The sequence below is a fragment of the Rhinoderma darwinii genome, chromosome 2, assembly GCF_050947455.1.
Source record: "Rhinoderma darwinii isolate aRhiDar2 chromosome 2, aRhiDar2.hap1, whole genome shotgun sequence".
Lineage (NCBI taxonomy): Eukaryota > Metazoa > Chordata > Amphibia > Anura > Rhinodermatidae > Rhinoderma > Rhinoderma darwinii.
The window spans coordinates 227408717-227431183 of NC_134688.1; the positions used below are offsets into that span (position 1 = coordinate 227408717).

A 22467-nucleotide genomic window follows, 5' to 3' on the forward strand; every position below is an offset into this window, starting at 1 on the left:
TAAAGTCCAATGTGTCACGAGAAAACAATCTCAGAATCGCTTGGAGAGGTGAAAGCATTCCGGAGTTATTACCACATAAAGTGACACATGTCAGATTTGAAAAATGAGGCTCTGTCAGGAAGGTCAAAAGTGGCTAAAGAGGGAAGGGGTTAAAACACCCCACATAACAAATCTCCGAATTTCTATTGCAGTCAGAGAAACGGAACTGCAATGAAAACCAAACCCAAGAGTTTGGGCTTATTTAGACGAACGTGTAATACGTCCGTGCAACGCGCGTGATTTTCACGCGCCTCACACGGACCTATTTTAGTCTATGGGGCCGTGAAAACTGCCCGTGAGTTTCACACAGCGTGTGTCCGCTGCGTAAAACTCACGACATGTCCGTTATATGTGCGTTGTTCGCGCATCACGCACCCATTGAAGTCAATGGGTGCGTGAAAATCACGCGCAGCACACAGAAGCACTTGCGCGTGATTCGCGCAACAGCAGTAAAAAGTATGAATGAAAACAGAAAAGCACCACGTTCTTTTCTGTTTACAAACATACAGAGTGTCATAATGATGGCGGCTGTGCGAAAATCACGCAGCCACGAATCATACGCACGGAGCTGTTAAGTACCTTTTGCGCGTGCAAAACGCAGCGTTCTTTGCGCGCGCAAAAGGCACACGCTCGTTTAAAACCGGCCTTTGCTTGTGGGATTCGGGCAGCACCCCGACGTGGTGCCTACAGTGGCCATTCCAGGAACTGCTTTTGCGGGAATTTAGAATTCTACAATATGCAGAATACCTATACACAGAAAGCTGGAGTTTATAGATCCCTGAAAGAGTTGTGTACACCTAGTCTATTTAGTGACTATTCCGTAATTTACCAGAAAAGTAAACAAAAGGCATGTTGATCCAGATTTTGGGAAACATTTATTTAAAAAAAAAAAATAATTATTAAAAACACAACATCATAGAAAAAAAATATACCTTCAGAGATCTTTCTCTAAAATGAATCTTTCATGTTGTGTTTTATACCTACATATCAAGAACAGAAACTTTAGTACAGAACATTGCTAAGGAATAACTTTACTAAGTGTGTTGCATCTTGGTCGTCTCTGATGCTTCAAGCTCAGCAAATTCTATTCAAGAATAACATTCTTCGGTCTAAGCAAATATTCATTGAAAACCTACAACAAAACAAAACAAAACATGGAGATGTAAATATCTTTTTTAAAGCACCACTTTATTGAGACAGAAATACCATTAAAAGTGTGAAAGGGGAAATTTGTATGTGTTAAGGGCTCTCACTGGAGGGGCATATAATGAATGCATCAGGGCATTAATCCGCAAGGGAGATTTCAGCGTATCACCGATATTGTTTTCAGCAGTCAATTCCCTGAGAGCAGCTGAATAACAGGGATCTCCTCTCATTCTCTAAAAAAAAATAAAAGTATATGTTCTTCCTAGCTGGATGTAGTATCGTAGAAGCTCCTGACATCCATTAGTATAACCATTTATGAATACCTTATAGAGGACATTGTAAAAGAATAAAATACCAACTGCATTTTGTTCTGTTAAGTTGTTCGAAAAGTCATACCATTTGCAAAGCGGCATTGTTTGAGCACCTCCGAGAATCCCTCACACAGCTTTAGGTCACTCTGGTTCTGAGCACACTCTAAGAACTGTTTAAGCTCATACTGGCATGGTGTGTACTGAGACTGCTGCTGTTGGTAGGCTGGCTGCGGAGCGGAAGGTTCCTAAAATAAAATTACAACATTAAGATATAATAGAAGTAAATAACAATATATGTAAATAATAAAGGACAAAAGAAGCATAAATGTACAAAACAAAAAAGCCCCGCAGACTCGTTAAATGGAATTGTGAAGGACGATTTATTTGCTTATATTCTCTGTATGAAATTACATTGTGAATTATCAAGCAGGATGCCGAATTACTAAGATATGTATTATGTGAAAGTGATGATAATGTGTAAATGATTTAGTTTCGTGCAGCAGCCATCTTGTCTGGAGTTCCCATCTTGGTTTTATTGTAGTGAATAGAAAAGTCATTGTTCCTTTAATACAAGTAATGTTGATTTTGTATGTTTTATCTTTGACCTTGGTTCCCATGCGAAGTTGGTAAGGAATGGACAGGGAGGGAGATGGGAGGGTGGCAAGTATGCGTGAGGGAAGGTCTCCCCCATCTCCACGAGAATATTGTGTCCAAAAGAGTTTGAGTCTGGTAATAAATCCTTCAGAGGAGCATTTTGAACATATCAGCGTGTCTGTGTGTTTTCTTCTCCTCTCTCGATATATAAATCGGTGAAATATCCTAATTAGGATACTGACTAATGGGGTCTGGCCTTGAGAGTCTGTTTGGACTCGTAAATTTCAGTCTAATATATTTTGAGCGATGGATTACCACGACAGAATGAACAACAGACACAAATGGAAGACATTCCGTTTGTATCTGTCATTTATGGACTTCAATGTTAAAAACTAAAACGGAAAGCTTCTCTCCGTCATTTTTGACGGAAAATGTAGCGCAGCAGATTACGCTGTTGTTTCCTGCTAAAAGAAGTAAACTTGGCTGAACGGAGCCAAACCGAGCACAACTGAGGCAAAAAAAAAAACAGAAAACTTCCTACATCCAAAAAATAAAAAACTTAACGGAAAGTTTCAAGTTTTCTGACGGATTCAGCTAACAGAAGTGAACCTTCAGTTTTACAGTTTCACATCTGTTTCCATTAAATTTGTCTAAAATGAGCAATGGTATAATTTATACTTTCACAGCCAATAACAATCTCGTTCTGGATGAGAAAAGGTTAAAACAATTAAGACCGTGGCACGATTAGGCTTAATTCACATCTGTGTCGGGACTCTGTTCATGGGTTGCGTCAATGCTTTCAGTCTGGGGAACCTACAAACAGAATCCAAAGGTTTCTATTTGCATCACCATTGATTTCAATGGTGACAAATACGGTGCAAATGGTTTCCGTTTGTCACCATTTTGTAAGGGTTATGTCGTTTTGACGGAATCAATACCGTAATCAACTGCGATATTCATTCCGCCAAAACAACGGAACCCTTACACAATGGTGACAAACGGAAACCATTTGCACTGGTTCCGTCACAATTGAAATCAATGGTGATGCAAACGGAAACCTATGGTTTCGATTTGGATTCCGTTAACGGGTTCCCTTGATGGAAAGCTCCGGCGGAACCCATGAACGGAGTCTTGATGCAGAGGTGAACGAAGACTTAGCATGCTATCTAAAGAACCAGGGAAACACAGACATCATGATATCAGCTCTCTCTCTTTTCCTGTATGCATAGAGGCCATATTATACAAGTGCAAAAAAACTAACAAAACACATTGTATAATAAAAAAAAAAAAAAAAAAAAAAAAAAAATCGGACTGATAAAAGTGTGGTTTATGCCATGTCAGATCTGGTCATCCACATACATTCAAAAATAAAAAAATAAAAACTTTATTTACGATTTGCTGAATAGGAACAAATATTGATTGAGAATGATGAACTCCTCACGTGTAGGCTGCAACAGTATAAACACTCAGCATTATCGGTTTATAGATACATTAACCTGTTAGTGACTGCCAATACGCCTTTTCACGGCAGCCACTAACGGTCTTTATTCTGATGCATACGCCTTTTCACGGCGCTGCATCATTATAAACAGCGCCGCCGGGAGCAGTAAAAGCTCCAGTAGCTGAGGGCTTGGAGCAGCGCTGCTCGAGCGGGCGGATCGAAATCTGCCCGTTTAACCCCTTAGATGTGGCGCTCAATAACGAGCGCCGCCGCATCTAAGTGGTTTTGGAGGGAGGGGCCTCCCTCTTTCATCCTCCACCGGCACCCTGCTATGCGATCGCAGGGTGTCGGTGCTTTCTATGGCAGCCAGGTGCCTTAGAAATGCCCCCAGGTCTGCCTCTATTGAATGCCAGAGGCATGGCCCAGCAGTTTTACACCGACAGGCAATAATACGCTGCAATACAGAAGTATTGAAGTGTATTATAAAAGCAATCGGATGATCGAACAGTAAAGTCCCCTAGTGGGACTAATAGAAAAAGTTTAATAAAGTTAACTAAATAAATAAAAACCCAAAGAAAAGAAAACAAAAAAATGAAAAACCCCCTTTTTTAAAAAAACAAAAAAAAAAACAACAAACAGTTACACATATTTGATATCGCTGCGTCCGTAACGACCTGTTCATCCTGCCTTAAAAAAAAATAAAAAATAAAAAGTAATAAAAAATTATCAAAAAGTCACATGTACTCCAAAATGGTAACGATGAAAACTACAAGTCGTCCCGGAAAAAAAAGCCCTCATATTGCTGCATCGGCAGAAAAATAAAGAAAAGTTATGGCTCTTCAGATATGGAGGCACAAAAACAAATAATTTTGAAAAAACTTTTTACTGTGTAAAAGTAGTAAAACACAAGAAAACTATATAAATTTGGTATCGTTGCAATCGTAACGACCCGTTGAATAAAGTTATTATGTTATTTATACCACACGGTAAACGGCATAAACTGAGGATAACTATTACCCCCAAAATAAGTTAATGAATCAATAAATTATATGTACCCCAAAGTAGTGCTATTAAAATATACACCTTATATGTAGATGCAAAAAAAAAAAAAAAAAAAAAAAAAAAAAAAAAAAGTTACCACTCTTTGAATGCGACAATGGAAAAGCAAAAAATAGTTTGGTCATTAACCCCTTAAGGACAAAGCCCCATTTTTTCAAATCTGACATGTGTCCCTTTATGTGGTAATAACTTTGGAATGGTTTTACCTATCCAAGCGATTCTGAGATTGTTTTCTCGTGACACATTATACTTTAGGTTAGTGATAAAATTTTGTCGATACATTCAGTATTTTGTGAAAAACACCAACATTTTGTGAAAAACTGCAAAAATTTGCATTTATCTAAATTTAAATGTATCCGCATGTAAGACAGATAGTAATACCACACAAAAGAAATGCTAATTAACATTTCCCATCTACTTTAGATTTTGTGCAGCCTTTTATTTTATTTTTCTAGGACGTTATTTTTTTAAGACTTAGAACTTTAGCAGAAATTTCAAGGCTATTTTTACAGGGACGAGTTCAGTTGTGAAGTTGTTTTGAGGGGCTGATACAATGCAAACCCCATAAATCACCCCATTTTAAAAACTGAACCCCTCAAAGTATCCAAAATAGCATTTAGAAAGTTTATTAACCCTTTAGGCGTTTCACAAGAATTACAGCAATGTAGGGATAAAATGTACAAATTTCCTTTTTTTTGCAGAAATTCATTTTTACTCCTTTTTTTCTGTAACACAGAAGGTTTTACCAGAAAAACGCAACTCAATATTTATTGCCCGGATTCTGCAATCTTTAGAAATATCCCACATGTGGCCCTAGTGTGCTAATTCACTGAAACACAGGCCTCAGAAGCAAAGGAGCACCTAGAGGATTTTGGGGCCCCCTTTTTATTATAATATATTTTAGGCACCTTGTCAGGTTTGAAGAGGTTTTGTGATGTCAGAACAGTGGAAACACCCCCAAAAAGACACCATTTGGCATTGACCCCACTTTTTTTTGCTTTATTTAGTGGAATGAAGGCATATAGGAGAATAAGCACCCCAACATAATAATGAATATCAACATTTGTTCCACTAAAAAGTTTAATTTTTTCATTTTCACAAGGGATAGAGGAAAAAGCACCCCAACATTTGTAAAGCAATTTCTCCCGATTATGGCAATACCCCACATGTGGTCATAAACTGCTGTTTAGACACACAGCAGGGCTGAGAAACGCAGGAGCGCTATTTGGCATGCAGATTTTGCCGGATTGGTTTTTGGGTGCTATGTCGCATTTGCAGAACCCTAAGGTACCAGAGTACAGTGGAAGTCGCCAAGAAGTGACCCCATTTTGGAAACTGCACCCCTCAAGGCATTAAACATTTGCCGGGACATATGACAGAGCTCAGAAGTGAAGAGCAACATGCGCAGTTGATGTCCATTTTGGTGATTTTCACAGCAATGACCCACAATTGCAGGGCTCAGAGGTCAAATAGTAAAACAAACCCCCAAGTAGCGACCCCCCATTTTGGAAATGACACCCCTTAACCCCTTAGTGACCAGCCCATTTTAGGCCTTAATGACCAAGCTATTTTATTCCTTTTTCTATAGTCGCATTCAAAGAGCTATAACGTTTTTATTTTTTCGTCTACATAGCTGTATGAGGACTTGTTTTTTGCGGGATTAGTTGTGCTTTTTAATGGCACCATTTTTGGGTACATATAATTTTTATATTAACTTTTATTAACCTTTTTGGGGGGGGATTATAAAAAAAAACTGAAATTCCGCCATTGTTCTATGCGTTTTTAAATTGACGCCGTTCACTGTGCGACGTAATTAACATGTTACCTTTATTCTATGGGTCGGTACGATCACGGCGATACCACATATGTGGAGGTTTTTTTATGTTTTACGACTTTTGCACAATAAAAACACTTTTGAACTAAAATTATTTGTTTTTGCATCGTCGCATTCCAAGAGCCGTAATTTTTTTATTTTTCCATCAATGTAGTGATTTTTTGGGCTTGTTTTCTGCGGGACAAGACGTAGTTTTGAATGGTACTGTTTTGGGGTACATGGGACTTATTGATTCATTTTTATTATGACTTTTTTGGGGGCAATGGAAAAAATTGCAATTTCGCCATAGTTTTTGGCGGTTTTTTTTTACGGTGTTCACTTTGCGGTTTAAATGACATATTAACTTTATTAATGGAGTCATTACGGTCGCGGCGATACCACATATGTGTACTTTTTTTTTTTTTTTACACTTTTACTAAATAAAACCACTTTTTATGGAAAAAAATTGATTTATTTTTTTACTGTACTTTTTATTAATAATCTTTATTTCACTTTGATGACTTATTTTATTAGTCCCACTAGGGGACTTTACTGTGCGATATTCCGATCGCTGCTATAATGCTCTGGTATAATTCGTATACCAGAGCATTATTGCCTGTCAGTGTAAATCTGACAGGCAATCTGTTAGGACGTGCCTCCGGCGCGTCCTAACAGGAATATGTCCAGGGCAGACCTGGGGGCTTTTATCAGTCCCCCGGCTGCCATGACACCCCATCGGAGACCCGCGATTGCATTCGCGGGCCGCCGATGGGTGAGAGAGGGAGCGCACTCCCTCTGTAAACAAAGTTAAATGCCGCGGTCGCTATTGACGGCGACATTTAACGGGTTAAACGGCCGCGATCGAAGTAAACTTCGATCGCGGGCGTTGGAGCAGGAGCTCAGCTGTCATCAGACAGCAGAGCCCCGGCACCAGCCTGCACGGGAGACCCGTGCAGGACTTAGACTAGGCTGACGTGAAAAGGCGTCAGCCTAGCCTAAAGCCCAGTAGTGAATGACGTTAAAAGGCGTATTAGTGGTCACTAAGGGGTTAAGGCATTTTTAGGGGTGTATTGAGCATTTTGCCCCCACAGATGTTTTCCCATTAGTAATTAATGCACAGTGGATGGTGCAAAGTGAAAATTGCAATTTTCCGCTGATATGCCATTTTAGTGCACAATATGTTGTGCCCAGTTTGTGCCACCGAAGACACACATCTCGTAAGCCGTTTCCCCCGGGTATGGCGAGCCCATATATGTGGACGTAAACTGCTATTTGGGCACGCTGTAGGGTTCAGAAGGGAGGGAGTGGCATTTGGTTCTTGGAGTGCAGATTTAGCTTGGTGTTAGTTCGGCTTGGGGTTTTGCTGGTATTTCAGTTTATAATGTGGGGGCATATGTAAGCTGTGAGGTGTACATCAGGACATAATAAGAGGGTATAATAATGCAGTAAATAAATAATAATTCATAGATGTGTGGCCGGTGTCGCACTGATAAATGGTGCCCGATCTTATCCGCTTTTGGACACACTGCACATTCTGTGTTACCATATTCTGAGAGCCAGAACTTTTTTATTTTTCAGTTAAAAAAGGTGTGTAAGGGATTGTTTTTTGCGGTACAGGTTGTAGTTTTTATTGGCACCATTTATCACTTTTTATTTAATTATTTTTAGCGCTGAGGTGACCAAAAACAAAGATTCTGGGGTTTTACATTTTTTTTTTTTATACGCCGATCACCGTGCGAGTCAAATAATGCTATATTGTAATAGTTTTGACTTTTAATGACGCAGCGATACCAATTAGTTTTATTTTTTACATAGTGCTTGGGAAAGGTTTTTTCTTTTTCAACTTTTAACACATTTTAATAGTTCCCCTATGGGACTTGAACCAGCGATCATTAGATTGCTGGTACAATACATGGATGAGTTCCGGAAATAGCTGAGCTACGCTGTTTCCGTAACTTCCATAGTGAATGGCAGTTACAGAAGCAGCGTAGCATGCTACGCGGTTTCCGTAACTACTATTTAGTTCTATAGAAGTTACGAAAACAACGTAGGTCAGCGAGTTGCGCTGTTTCCGTAGCTACCGAGTTCCGGAAACAGCGTAGCTCGCGGTGCTACACTATTTCCGTAATTCCCATTCACTTCTATGGGAGTTACGGAAACAGTGTAGCTCAGCGAGCACTCGGCTGTTTCCATAACTCCCGACCACCTAACCAGGAAGTGGCCAAGAGACAGCTGAGCTGAGTAAGATAGAATGGGGTTTAGGGGGCCCCGTTCTAGAGATAGGTGGGACCCGCATCTATCTAACATTTATGACATATCCTGTGGATATGTCATAATGTCCTCCATGGGAACACCCGTATAAATTCCGTGATCGATATTGACCTCGGCATTTAACTAGTTAAACGGACAGGAACAGCGCCATAACTGTTCGTGGCCGTTAGAGCAGCGTGTCAGCTGTAAAACGCAGCTGACACCTGCAGTGTATGGAGTGAGGTCAGCTCCAATCATCATCCACTCCCCGCTCCTTGATGTGCCAGCACATCATGGGTCGGGAAGGGGTTAAGTAAGAAGCGGTCAGGGGGCCTGTCGCTGCCGATTCTAAGACGCAGGGACTTTTTAGCAAGATTTATTCTTGCTAAAAACTATCTTATAGTCCGAATAATACGGTATATTTTAATACACGTTTAAAAATATCTGCCAACTAGATTTCAATTCTCCTTTTCCCACAGTGTACAGATAAGAATATTTTTCTCATTATAAACCAATATGACACTTATTTTTATATAATATTGGCCAACATTTGTTAGGGTCAGTTCACACAGTTCTTTGGCACTGATTTTGACGCCAAAACCGCATCGGAATGAGTGCCAAAAAACAGCCCAAATCAACACCCATTGATTTAAATGGGAGGCAGGAGCAGTTTCTCTTCCCAGGAGGCTTCTGGGCACTAAAAAGCGTCATGCTTTTTCTTCGAGCTGTTTCTGCCTCTGACCGCCCATCTAAATCAATAGGAGGCTGAATAAACCTGCGGTGCTCGTTTCGAGTGTTTTTTTTTTTTTGCATTAGATTCAACGGCCGCGGGCAAAAAAAACTCTGCAAACAGACATGGTAAAAAAAGTGTCCAAATACGTAGGCAATTAAAAATCTGATTTTTTTTCCTGCCTGTCCAAAAACTCAGTGTGAACTAGGTCGTATACTTTCCAATGAGAATATGACTGCCATTTATGTGCTTGACATTGTGGCACAAAGGGAGCACATTCTGTTCACCAAGTAATGTATTAAATAAAAAATATCTAACCTTTTACAATGTATTTCCAAAAAGAAATTTGAACCATACAAACTAAAGCTCCAATGCAATTTACAAGCATTACCTGGTAAGTGACATCGGCTCTTGCAGGCTCAGAACTGCTTCCACCACCAAAGCCGCCAGTCATTGCATGTCCTAAAGTGTGTCCTACTGCAGAACCAACCGCTACACCAGCAGCTGTGGTTGCCATTTGTGCCATCAGACCTGGTTGTCTAGGGGCTGCTGCTGGTCCTAGTGCAGAAGGAGCAGGTGCTACAGGGGCAGGTGGGCGTGCTGCAGGTGGCGGAGCAGACCTCATCATAGGTGCTCGGCTGAAGGGGAGAAATACAAAAACAAAATCAACTAACATTTGCTCAGAATGAAACATAACTGAACAGTATGTATGTGTATATATATATATATATATATATATATATATATATATATATATATCGATAGATAGATATATATGCAGTTTTTACTGCCCCATGCACACGACCGTAAAATCGCCCATACAGGCCCATTAATTTCTATGGCCGACAGACGCCTTCCGGTATGTCTACGGGAGGGTGTCCGTGCCGTAGAAACTGGCAGAAAAAAAATAGGACATGTCCTATGTTTTTATTTTACGGACTGTGCTCCTATACTTTATAATGGGAGCAGGGCCCGTAAAAACGGCCGGCTGTCCTAGACCGGCCGTGCCCGTAATTACGGTTCATAATTACGGGCACGTTCGTGTGAATGAAGCCTTACTGTTAAGTCTCTTTGTACATGAAGCCTAAGCTGCCTGGATAAATTAGTTTGTGCGCGCTTACTGCACAGCTGATGTAAAAGTCCTGTATGCCAAAGGAAAACCAATAGGCAAACATAGAACCGTCCTCTAAAAGCCGGTGTATAACTAGTTATAGGAGGAGGAGTACTTACTATTTGTTTTGCATCATACATTTGATAAAATATCTTACATATTGAAAATGCTTACATTACAACTCACCCAGTTGCCTCAGGTCCATGAATGAAAGTTAGGCTGGGCGGAGTACATCAGGGTATATGTAATCTGTGCGTGTACATCAGGGTATATGTAAGATGGGCGGAGTACATCAGGGTATATGTAAACTGGGCGGAGTACATCAGGGTATATGTAATATGTGCGGGTACATCAGGCTATATGTAAGCTGGGCGGAGTACATCAGGGTATATGTAAGATAGGCGGAGTACATCAGGGTATATGTAAACTGGGCGGAGTACATCAGAGTATATGTAATATGTGCGGGTACATCAGGCTATATGTAAGCTGGGCGGAGTGCAACAGGGTATATGTAATCTGTGCGGAGTACATCAGGGTATATGTAAGCTGTGCGGAGTACATCAGGGTATATGTAAGATAGGCGGAGTACATCAGGGTATATGTAAACTGGGCGGAGTACATCAGGGTATATGTAAGCTGTGCGGAGTACATCAGGGTATATGTAATATGTGCGGGTACATCAGGCTATATGTAAGCTGGGCGGAGTGCAACAGGGTATATGTAATCTGTGCGGAGTACATCAGGGTATATGTAAGATAGGCGGAGTACATCAGGGTATATGTAAACTGGGCGGAGTACATCAGGGTATATGTAAGCTGTGCGGAGTACATCAGGGTATATGTAAACTGGGCGGAGCACATCAGGTCATAATAGGATGATGTAATAATGGGGAGAATGAATAATCCATGGATTGGTGTGGTACGCTTTGAACCAATCCTTTATACACAGGCCGGGTTTACGGGTTTATTGGGTAATATACAAAATATCTGCGCTCCAGTGTTGCCTAATCTTTGACTTGTTCACTACCCCTATAAGCCGCACAAGGCTCTAAAGTTTCCTCATCTCCGCTGCGTCTACGGGGTCCACCTGTGGGGTCCAGCAAATGACGATGTGGGGTATTTAGTGAAATTCTACTGGACCTAAAAATTAGTCTGGGCCGTGATTTAGAATCATTTTGCATCATTGCGTTTTGAGAGTCATAACGTGTTATTTTTCCGGTGACGGAGCTGTGTGAGGGCGCGTTTTTTGTGGAACGAGCTGTAATTTTTATTGGTTCCATTTTGGGGTACATGCAATTTTTTTTATCACTATTTATTCCATTTTTTGGGAGATGAGGAAACCAAAAAACAGCCATTCCAGCACGTTTCTTTTTTACAGTGTTCACTGTGCAGTATAAACAACATGTTAACTTTATTCTGCGGGGCGATACGATTACAGCGACACCAAATTTATATAGTTTTTTTACGTTTCACTACGTTCCCACAGTAAAAATACTCTTTTCTAAAAAAATCATGTTTTAGTGTCGCCATTTTCTGACAGCCATAACTTTTTTATTTTTCCGTTGATATCGCTGCGGGATGGCTTGTTTTATGCTTGACGAACTGTAGTTTCTATTGGTACCATTTTGCGTTACTTGCAACTTTTTGTTCACCGTGCGGTAAAAATAATGTGATATTTTTATAGATCAGGCCGTTCTGAACGCGGCGATACCTATTATGTATAGTTTTTTTTCATATTTTCATTTTTTTCTAATAATAAAGGAGTTGATCAGGGAAACAGGGCAAGTGGTGTTTTTATTATTTATTGACTTTTATTTATTTATTTTTCTTTCAATTTTTTTTTTACTTTTTTCACTTTTTCTTTTACACTGACCTGGGGACTTGAAGATCTGGTCTTCTGATCCCCGCTACGATGCACTGTACTACTTATATAGTGCAGTGGATCGTAACTGTCATTTTTCACTTGACAGCCGATTAGGTCCTGCCTCGGGCAGGACCTAATAGGCTACCGTACCTTGGCAACCAGGAAGCCTAGTAACGGCTTCCTGGTTGCCATAGCAACAATCGCCACCCGCGATCCATCGCGGGGGGGGGGGGGGGCCCGGGGGTTACAGAGGGAGCTCCCTCCCTCTGTCAACCCTTTCAATGCGGCGGACGTCATTGACAGCCGCATTGGAGTTAAATGGCTGCGATCGGCGGTAACAGCCATTGCAGCGGCATGTCAGCTGTGTATAACAGCTGACAGCCGCTGAAGATAAAGCGCGAGACAGCTCCAGTGCTCGCTTTATCTGCCGGGCGTAACTGTACGCCCGTCTGCGGCAAGTCACTTGGTTTTCGGACGTACAGTTACGCCCAATCGCGGGAAGGGGTTAATGTGACGCAGAACTGATGACGTTGAGTACTGCATTGCATACAAGGCCCTGATGCTGCTCGCTGTCAGGACCTTGTACGAGTCGCACAGCATGCTGAGGACATGGAGAGGAGGAGCGGGAGTATACTCATAATGTGAAGGGTGAATGGATGGCACACAGCCAGCCGAAAGATGCAACACATTTATTAAGAGGCGTTCACCTCTTAAAAGGGGTTTTCCACTACTGTTATTTTTTTATTAAATCATTGAAATGCTGCTGCCTTGTCATTTTTTCCCCTGACTATAGTTCAAACTATTTTATTTATTTAACCCGTTAGTGATCGCCCATAGGTGTTTTTACGGCGGCCATTAACAGGCTTTATTCCGATGCAATTGAATTTTTACTGTGCTGCATCGAAATAAGTAGCTGAGGGCTGGGAGCAGCCATGCTTTAACGGGTGAGATCGGCATCACTATCGATCTCATCCATTTAACCCCTCAGATATCGCGCTCAATAGCGAGCATCCCATTTGAGTGGTTTTGGAGAGAGGGAGGGAGGGAGCTCCCTCTCTCACCCGTGTGATCGCAGAGTGCCGGTGTCTTCTATGGCAGCTGGGGGCCCTAATAAAGGTCCCCAGGTCTGCCACTAGTTATGCCTGCTAGGCTACGTCAGGCTGTCATGCTAGGCTACGTCAGGCTGTCATGCTAGGCTAGCAGATGCCTGTCCGTTTTACATGGCAGGCAGTAATACACTGCAATACAAAAGTATTGCAGTGTATTATAAAAGCGATCAGACTATCGCATAATGAAGCCCCCTAGTGGGACTAGTAAAAAAAAAAAAAGTTTAATAAAAAAACTATAATGTTATTACATTATTTAACCCACACAGTGAAAGCTGTAAAAAATAAAATAAAAAAAAACAATACAAAAATTGCTGTTTTCTGTGAATCCTGCTTTAAAAAAAAATTGATAAAAAGTGATCAAAAAGTCGCATCTACTCCAAAATGGTACCAATAAAAACCACAACTCGTCCCGCAAACAAAAAGCCCTCATACAACCGCATCGGCTGAAAAATATAAAAGTTACGGCTCTTGAAATATGGAGATACAAACAAATAATTTGGAAAAAAGTGTTTTTACTGTGTAAAAGTAGTAAAACATACTAAATCGATATAAATTTAGTATCGTTGCAATCGTAACAACCCGCTGCATAAAGTTATTGTGTTATTTATGCCACAAGGTAAACGGCGTAGATTTAGGATGCGAAAAAGAGTGGCGAAATTACTGGTGTTTTTTTTCTATTCCCCAACATTTTTTTTTTAATTAAAGTTAATCAATAAATTCTATGTACCCCAAAATGGTGCTATTAAAAAAAACACAACAAGACCTTATACAGCTATGTCGATGCAAAAATAAGAGCATTATAGCTTTTTGAAGTAAACGATAGAAAAACGTAAAAAATAGCTTGGTCATTAACCCATTCCCTTCGCAGCCATTTTTCGGATTTTCACTTTTGTTTTCTCCTCCCCACCTTCCAAAAGCCATAACTTTTTTATTTTTCCATCAATATTGGCGTATGAGGGCTTGTTTTTGCGGGACGAGTTGTAGATTTTTCCAGCACCATTTTTTGTACCATATAATATAGTGGGAAACGAGGAAAAAAAATATATGTGGGGTGGAATAGGAAAAAAAACAGATTCCTGAACCTTTTGGGTGGTTTTGTTTGTACGGCGTTCACCGTACGGTAAAAATGGCATGTTAACTTTATTCTGCGGGTCAATACAATTACAGCGATACCAAATTTATATTGTTTTCTTTATGTTTTACTACTTTTACAAGGAAAAAACTGATTGTTAAAAATAAAATTTGAGTTTTGTCGCCACATTCTGAGAGCCATAACTTTTTTATTTTTCTGCCGATTTAGCCGTGTGAGGGCTTGTTTTTTGCGGTGCGAGCTGCAGTTTATATTAGTATTATTTTGGGGTACGTGAGACTTTTTGATCACTTTTTATTTCATTTTTTGTGGGAAAAGGGGGGACCAAAAAACAGCAATTCTGATGGTTTTCATTTTTTACGCCATTCACCGTACGGACTAAATAATGATATATTGTAATAGTTCAGACTTTTACGGACGCGTCGTTGCCAGTTATGTTAGCTTTTTATTTTTTTTACATTGTGCTTGAGGGAAAATGGTAAAAGTTTTTTTTGAGCTTTTAATTTTTTTAGGTGTTAAAAAAAAAACTTTATTTTACCGTTTTTTACTTGTCCCCCTAGGGGACTTTAACCAGCGATCGTTAGATTGCTTACACGATATACTGCAATACTAACGTATTGCAGTATATCGTGATTCTGACAGACTCCAATGAAGCCATGCCGGAGGCAGGGCTTCATAGGAGTACAAAGATGGCGGACCAGTCCCTCAGACTGTCATGCCAACCAACGGCACCCCACGATCTCACCGCGGGGGTGGGCGGGGCGTTGGGACATTACAGGGGGTCGCCCCCCTGTTTTTAGTCATTTAAATGCCGCGATCGCTATTGACCGCGGAATTAAACGGGTTAAACAAGCGGGATTGCGCTCGAACGGGATCCCGCTCGTTACCCGGAAGTGACACACAGCTGACACACTCGCTCAATGGAGCCCGTGAGCCTGCTCCACATTCCCCCACCCGGCGTGCGCCGTATATATACGGCAGATGTCGGGAAGGGGTTAAAGCCTAAAATAGGCTGGTCATTAACCCCTTCCCGACATTTGCCGTAAATGTACGTCATGGAAAGCATTGACTTCCCGCATCTTGCCGTACATATACGCCGAATGTTTGGGACCGGCTCAGAAGCTGAGCCGGTGTCATCATCACCGGATCTCAGCTGTATCTTACAGCTGACATCCGGCTGTAATGGCGGGGACCGAAATTAGCTTAGATCCCCGCCATTAACCCCTTAAGTGCAGCGCTCAAACGCGATCGCTGCACTTAAGGTGTTTGCAGCTCATCGGAACCCCAGTAATGAAATTGCCGGGGTTCCGGTGGCTGCAATGGCAACCGGAGGCCTAATACTGGCCTCCCGGTCTGCCTAGCACCGAAGCCGGTCAAGATCCGCCCGGCGGCGGAGCCTGATCGGCTTCCGTAGCTGCCGGAAGCTGACATCCACCTGTAACGGCAGGAACCGGAGCTAGCTCCGATCCCTGCCATTAACCCCTTCGATGCAGCAATCGAAAGCGATTGCTTCATCGTAGCGGTTACTAGCAGATCACCAGCCCTGACAGGCAATCAGGACTGGCGACTGCTGTTATGGCAACAGGAGACACAATGGTCTCCTGCTCTGCCATTACGGAAGCCGATTTAGGCCCCGCCGGGAGGCGAAGCCTAATCGGCTTGCTGTCAGTGAATGACTGACAGATCTAATACATTGCACTACATAGGTAGTGCAATGTATTAGAAAAAAAAAAAATCTGACCGTTGGACCTTCAAGTCCCCTAGTGGGACTTGAGAAAAAGTGTAAAAAAAGTATAAAAAAAATGTAAAAAAAAGTGCAAATAATAAAAGTTTGAAAACAATAAAAGTTTCAAGTAATAAAATAAAACACAATCCCCCTTTTACTCTTATCAAGTCCTTTATTATTGAAAAATAATAATAAACCATATGTATTTGGTATCGCCGCGACCGTAACGACCTGAGGTATCAAAATATTATATTATTTATTGCACGCGGTGAACAGCGTAAAAAAAAAATGTTACCAGTTTCTGTTTTTTAGTCACTTTGCCCTACAAATGTTAGAATAAAAAGTGATCAAAAAGTCACACGTATCCAAAAATGGTACCTATAAAAACTATAGCTCGTCCCGCAAAAAACAAGCCCTCGTATACCTCCGTCGACAAAAAAATTAAAAAGTTATGGTTCTCACAACTTGGCGACAGAAAAAATACATTCTTTTTACAAAAGTAATTTTATTGTGCAAAAAGTTGTAAAACATAAAAAAGTCCTATAAATTAGGTATCGCCGGAATCGTACTGACCCGCAGAATAAAGTTAACATGTAATTTATAACGCATGGTGAACGCTGTATAAAAAAAACGAAAAAAGCTGTGGCAGAATAGCGTTTTTTTGTTTACCTGGCATCCCAAAAAATAGGATAAAAGGTGATCAAAAAGTTGCATGTACCCCAAAATGGTACCAATAATAACTACAGCTCGTCCCGCAACAAACCAGCCCTCATACCGCTACGTCTATGAAAAATAAAACTAGTTATGGCTCCAATAAGTCTGGAAATAAAAAAATATGCAGTTGTGCCCGAGGGGAACATTTCTTCTGTTTGAAGAGGCGATTTATCAAGGACATAAAATTAGTGAACCAGGAAAGGGAGGGCCCAAACATATCCGCTGGAAGCGACGGCGCCCGTATTATACCAGGACAACACTTCCTAGCAAAATTCCCCAAACTACAAAGGCGCGGAGTGTGGATCAAAAGGGGGATAATAAAGGACGCCATATATCAGTGCAACACCGGCCTGTGCAGAAATAATTGTGTCACAGCGTAACACACATCTATGGATCATTTTATTGTTTTTTTTTACCCCATTATTATACCACCTGACTATGCCCCTTATATACTCCGCCCGGCTTACATATGACCTACATTATAAACGGAAACACCAGTAAGACTCCAAACAAAACTACTACCAAGCAAAATCCACGCTCCAAAAGCCAAATGGCGTTTCCTCCCATCTGAACCCTACAGCGTCCCCAAACCGCAGTTTCCTTCCACATATATGGCACCGTCATACCCGGGAGAACCCTTTTAGCAATTTTTGTGGTGTGTGTCTCCAGTGGCATAAGCTGGGCACGACATATTTGCCACTGAATGGCATATCTAGGGAAAAATATAAATTTTTAACTTGCACCATCCACAGCGCATTCATTTATGGAAAAGACCTGTGGGGTGAAAATGCTCACTACACCCCTTAATAAATGCCTTGAGGGGTGCAGTTTCCATAATGGGGTCACTTCCCAGGGGTTTATTTTTATTATTTCACATCTGAGCCTCTGCAGTTGTGAACCAATACTTTGTAAATCGCCAAATTAGGCCTAAATTTTACATGGTACGCTTTCACTCCTGAGCCTGGTCGACTGTCCAGGCAAGAGATTAGGGCCACATGTAGGGTGTTTCTAAAACCAGGAAACCCAGCATAATAATTAGAGAGCCGTCTTGTTATGGTGGCACAAGCCGGGCACCACATATTGTCTACATATCTGTGGAAAAAAATCCCATTTTCACTCTGCAACATCGAGTTCACACTAATTTCTACAAAACACCTGCAGGGTTAACATGCTCACTACACCCCTAGGTAAATGCATTGAGGGTGTAGTTTCCAAAATTGGGTCACTTCTGGGGGGTTTCCACTGTTTTGGGCCCACAGGCGCCCAGAAACCAATCCAGCAACATCGGCACTCCAAATGGCGGTCCTTCCCTTCTGAGCCCTGCCGTGTGCCCAAACAGCAGTTTATGACCACATATGGGGTATTGCCGTACTCGGGAGAAATTGCTTTACAAATGTTGGGTTCATTTTTTTCCTTTATTTGTTGCGAAAATGAAAAAATTTGCGCTAAATCTACGTCTTATTGAAGAAAAAGGATTGTTTTTATTTTCACTGCCCAATTCTAATAAATTCTATGAAACATCTGTGGGGTCAAAATGCTCACTACGCCCCTAGATGAATTCCTCAAGAGGTGTAGTTTCCTAAATGGTGTCACTTTTTGGGCGTTTTCATTGTTTTTTCCCCTCAGGGGCTTTGCAAATGTGGCATGGCCGCCGCAAGCCATTCCTGCTCAATGTGATCTCCAAAAGCCAAATAGCGCTCTTTCCCTTCTAAGCTAAGCCGTGTCTCCAAACAGCCGTTTATTACCACATGTGGGGCATTGTTTTACTCGGGAGAAATTGCTTTACAAATTTTGTGGTGCTTTTTCTCCTTCAGTCCTTGTGGAAATGAGTAAAAATAAGCGAAACCTACATTTTCTTTGAAAAAATGTTGATTTTTATTTTCAGGGCCTACTTCCAATAATTTCTGCAAAAAAACTGTGGGGTCAAATCGCTCACTATACCCCTAGATAATTTCCTCAATGGGTGTAGTCTCCAAAATGGGGTCACTTGTGGGGGGTTTCCACTGTTTTGTCTCCTCAGGGACTTCGTAAATGTGACATGGCCTCCGCAAACCATTCCTGCTAAATGTGAACTCCAAAAGCCAAATGGCAATCCATCCCTTCGAAGCCCTGCCGTGTGTCCAAACAGCCGTTTATTACATGTGGGGTATTGTTTTACTCGGGAGAGATTGGTTTACAAATTTTACGGTGCTTTTTCTCCTTCAGTCCTTGTGGAAATTAGAAAAAATTAGCTAAACCTACATTTTCTTTGAAAAAATTTAGATTGTCATTTTCAGGGCCTACTTCCAATAATTTATGCAAAAAACCTGTTGGGTCAAAACGCTCACTATACCCCTAGATAATTTCCTCAATGGGTGTAGTTTCCAAAATGGGGTCACTTGTGGGGGGTTTCCACTGTTTTGTCCCCTCAGGGGCTCTGTAAATGTGACATGGCCTCCGGAAACAATTCCTGCTGAACTTGAGCTCCAAAAGCCAAATAGCGCTCTTTCCCTTCTCAGCCCTGCCGTGTCTCCAAACAACCGTTTATTACCACATGTGGGGTATTGTTTTACTCGGGAGAAATTGCTTTACAAATTTTACGGTGCTTTTTCTCCTTTAGTCCTTGTGGAAATGAGAAAAAAAAAAAAATCGCTAAACCTACATTTTCTTTGAAAAAATGTTGATTTTAATTTTCACGTCCTACTTCAAATAATTTCTGTAAAAAACCTGTGCGGTCAAATTGCTCACTGTACCCCTAGATAATTTCCTTGAGGTGTGTAGTTTCCCAGATGGGGTCACTTTTGGGGGATTTTGACTGTTTTGGCACCGCAAGAGCCCTTCAAACCTGACATGATGCCTAAAATTTATTCTAACAAAAATAAAGCCCCAAAATCCACTAGGTGTTCCTTTGCTTCTGAGGCCGGTGCTTAAGTCCAGTAACACGCTACGGCCACATGTGGGATATTTCCTAAAACTGCAGAAACTGGGCAACAAATATTGAGTTGCATTTCTCTGGTAAAACCTTCTGTGTTATAAAAAAAATTGTACTAAAAATTTATTTCTGCAAAAAAATATGAAATTTGTAAATTTCACCTCTACTTTGCTTTAATTCCTGTGACATGTGTAAAGGGTTAAGATATTTTCTAAATGCTGTTTTGAATACTTTGAGGGGTGAAGTTTTTAAAATGGGGTGACTTTTTGGGGGTTTCTAATATATAAGGCCCTCAAAGCCACTTCACAACTGAACTGGTCCCTGTAAAAATGGCCTTTTGAAATTTTCTTGAAAATGTGAGAAATTGCTGCTAAAGTTCTAAGCCTTGTGATGTCATAGAAAAATAAAAGGATGTTCAAAAAACAATGGCAATCTAAAGTAGACATATGGGGGATGTTAATTAGCAACAATTTTGTGTGTTATAACTGCCTGTCTTACAAGCAGATACATTTAAATTGAGAAAAATGCTAATTTTTGCAATTTTTCGCTAAATTTTGGTGTTTTTCACAATTAAATACTGAACATATCGAGCAAATTTTGCCAGTAACATAAAGTCCAATGTGTCACGAGAAAACAATCTCAGAATCGCTTGGATAGGTGAAAGCATTCCGGAGTTATTACCACATAAAGTGACACATGTCAGATTTGAAAAATGAGGCTCGGTCAGGAAGGTCAAAAGTGGCTAAAGAGGGAAGGGGTAAAGGGGTTAAATCAGCTTTACGCTGCATTGTTTATATTGTGGTTTGTTACAATATTTTGCGCATGTGCAATGAAAGCAATTTCATTGCGCAAGTCGCATTAAAAGGCTGTACATTGCGCCTGTGTTGGAGGCATCCTAAGCCTCCTCAATACCCGCCCCGCTCCGTCTTAGATTACGTCCAATGCCAGCACTATTTTATTTTCATTCGTGTTATCCCTCAGTGCCCGCGTGCCCCGCAGAGATGGTATCTACAGTGATAATGGCACGGAGGAATAACATGAATGAAAATAAAATAGTGCTTGCATGGAGACGTAATCTAAGAAAGAACGGGGCAGGTATTGAGGCGGCTTAGGACGCCTCCAACACAGGCGCAATGAACTTACTGGTAATGCGCATGCGCAATGAAATTGCTTTAATGCGCATGCGCAAAATATTGTAGGTTACTGCGCATGCGTCGGCGCAAGGAGAAGACGACGTCATTCAGAAGAGAAGACGACCGGGAGGGGAGCTAGTCCAGAAGTCAGGATTGAAGATGACCGAACGAGACGTCAGCGGAAGAGAAAAGTTCAGAGGGTGGCGGAGTCACGTGACACTAGACGGAATTAGAAGACATCTGCAACTTTGAGACGGTAAATATATTTTAAAAATACTTTAATAAATATTTAATAGGTATTGCTGGATTGTTTTTCAGAAGTGGACAACCCCTTTAATAAATGTCACATCTTACTCCAACTTCCCTTCTATTTAGACTGGAAACGCCAGGTATAAACCTACGTACAATGTAATATGATGCTTTCGCAAATATTACGATGATGGAAAATAATCTTTATTCTATGTTAACCTGTCAATAACATTACTGAGATGTTCGAGACTTGAAACCCCGAATAAATAACTAGAATTAAAGGGTCACACAGATCAGATCTCCACTCCTACCATCAATCTCCTATAAGTACTGAGGACCAGGACAACCCTTCTTCCATATGCCCTAACAGGACGGGGGACATATTCAGGACTTAACCTTATCCCAATTCCACACACTTTAATGGGGTTATGTTGTGATTCTCAACACAATGCCTAGTCTGGAATTCCCGGAACATCTTCCTGACATTGGCGGGTTCACCATGGGTCGGACCCTCCTGACCAGTCAATGATGGAATGGCTGATCTCATCTATGTTTTTGATTGTGGGTGCTCTTCTGACACTAACTTTTTGGCTCCCCATGTGAGGTGAGAACTATAGCGAGGACGAGTCCTACAGATCATACAAACACGTACTATACAGTCAATGTCAGGTGTTGTCAAAATGACTGCCGCACGTGACACAACAGAAAAGCCGGCTCTCCGGGACTTATTTGTCCCGCAAGAAATGGCCGCCCTTGTACAATCACACAGCTGAGAAAGCCAGGTTAACATTACCACCCATACTATACCTGGCTGGTGGTGCCATCCGAGAAGTTCGGCTTCGACTTCCTCTGGGCATGACTACGATCTCTCGTTCTCTTCACGTCCTTCACCACAGCACTTTCAGTATGATTGCGTCATTAGACTTGCCGCGCTTATATCACTTCTGACGTAAAACGTGTTCACGCCCCCTAACGTTTTGACGTTTCGCCGCGTTCGATTATCTCCGCCTACTATCTGCAGTGCAAGGTTCTAGAAAATGTCTAGTGTGTCGGCAATTTGAAGGTCACAGCGTGACGCAGCGCAATATAGACGTGAAGTTTTATCCGTGACGTATACCAGGCTGGTCATGCGCATACCTTTAGCACCATACATTACCTGAGGTGATGACGTCAGGAAA

General features: G+C 41.3%; 1 protein-coding gene across 1 annotated transcript; it reads right to left on the bottom strand.

The window, feature by feature from the left end:
* Positions 1–895: 895 nt before the first annotated feature.
* CHCHD2 (coiled-coil-helix-coiled-coil-helix domain containing 2) lies at positions 896–22235 on the bottom strand. Its single transcript, XM_075852909.1, has 4 exons — positions 22097–22235; positions 9775–10021; positions 1582–1741; positions 896–1171 (listed from the first exon to the last, which is right to left on the bottom strand). The coding sequence occupies exons 1-4, from the start codon at positions 22144–22146 to the stop codon at positions 1161–1163; spliced, it is 468 nt and encodes a 155-aa protein (XP_075709024.1). The 5' UTR covers positions 22147–22235; the 3' UTR covers positions 896–1160.
* Between the last annotated feature and the right edge of the window lie 232 nt (positions 22236–22467).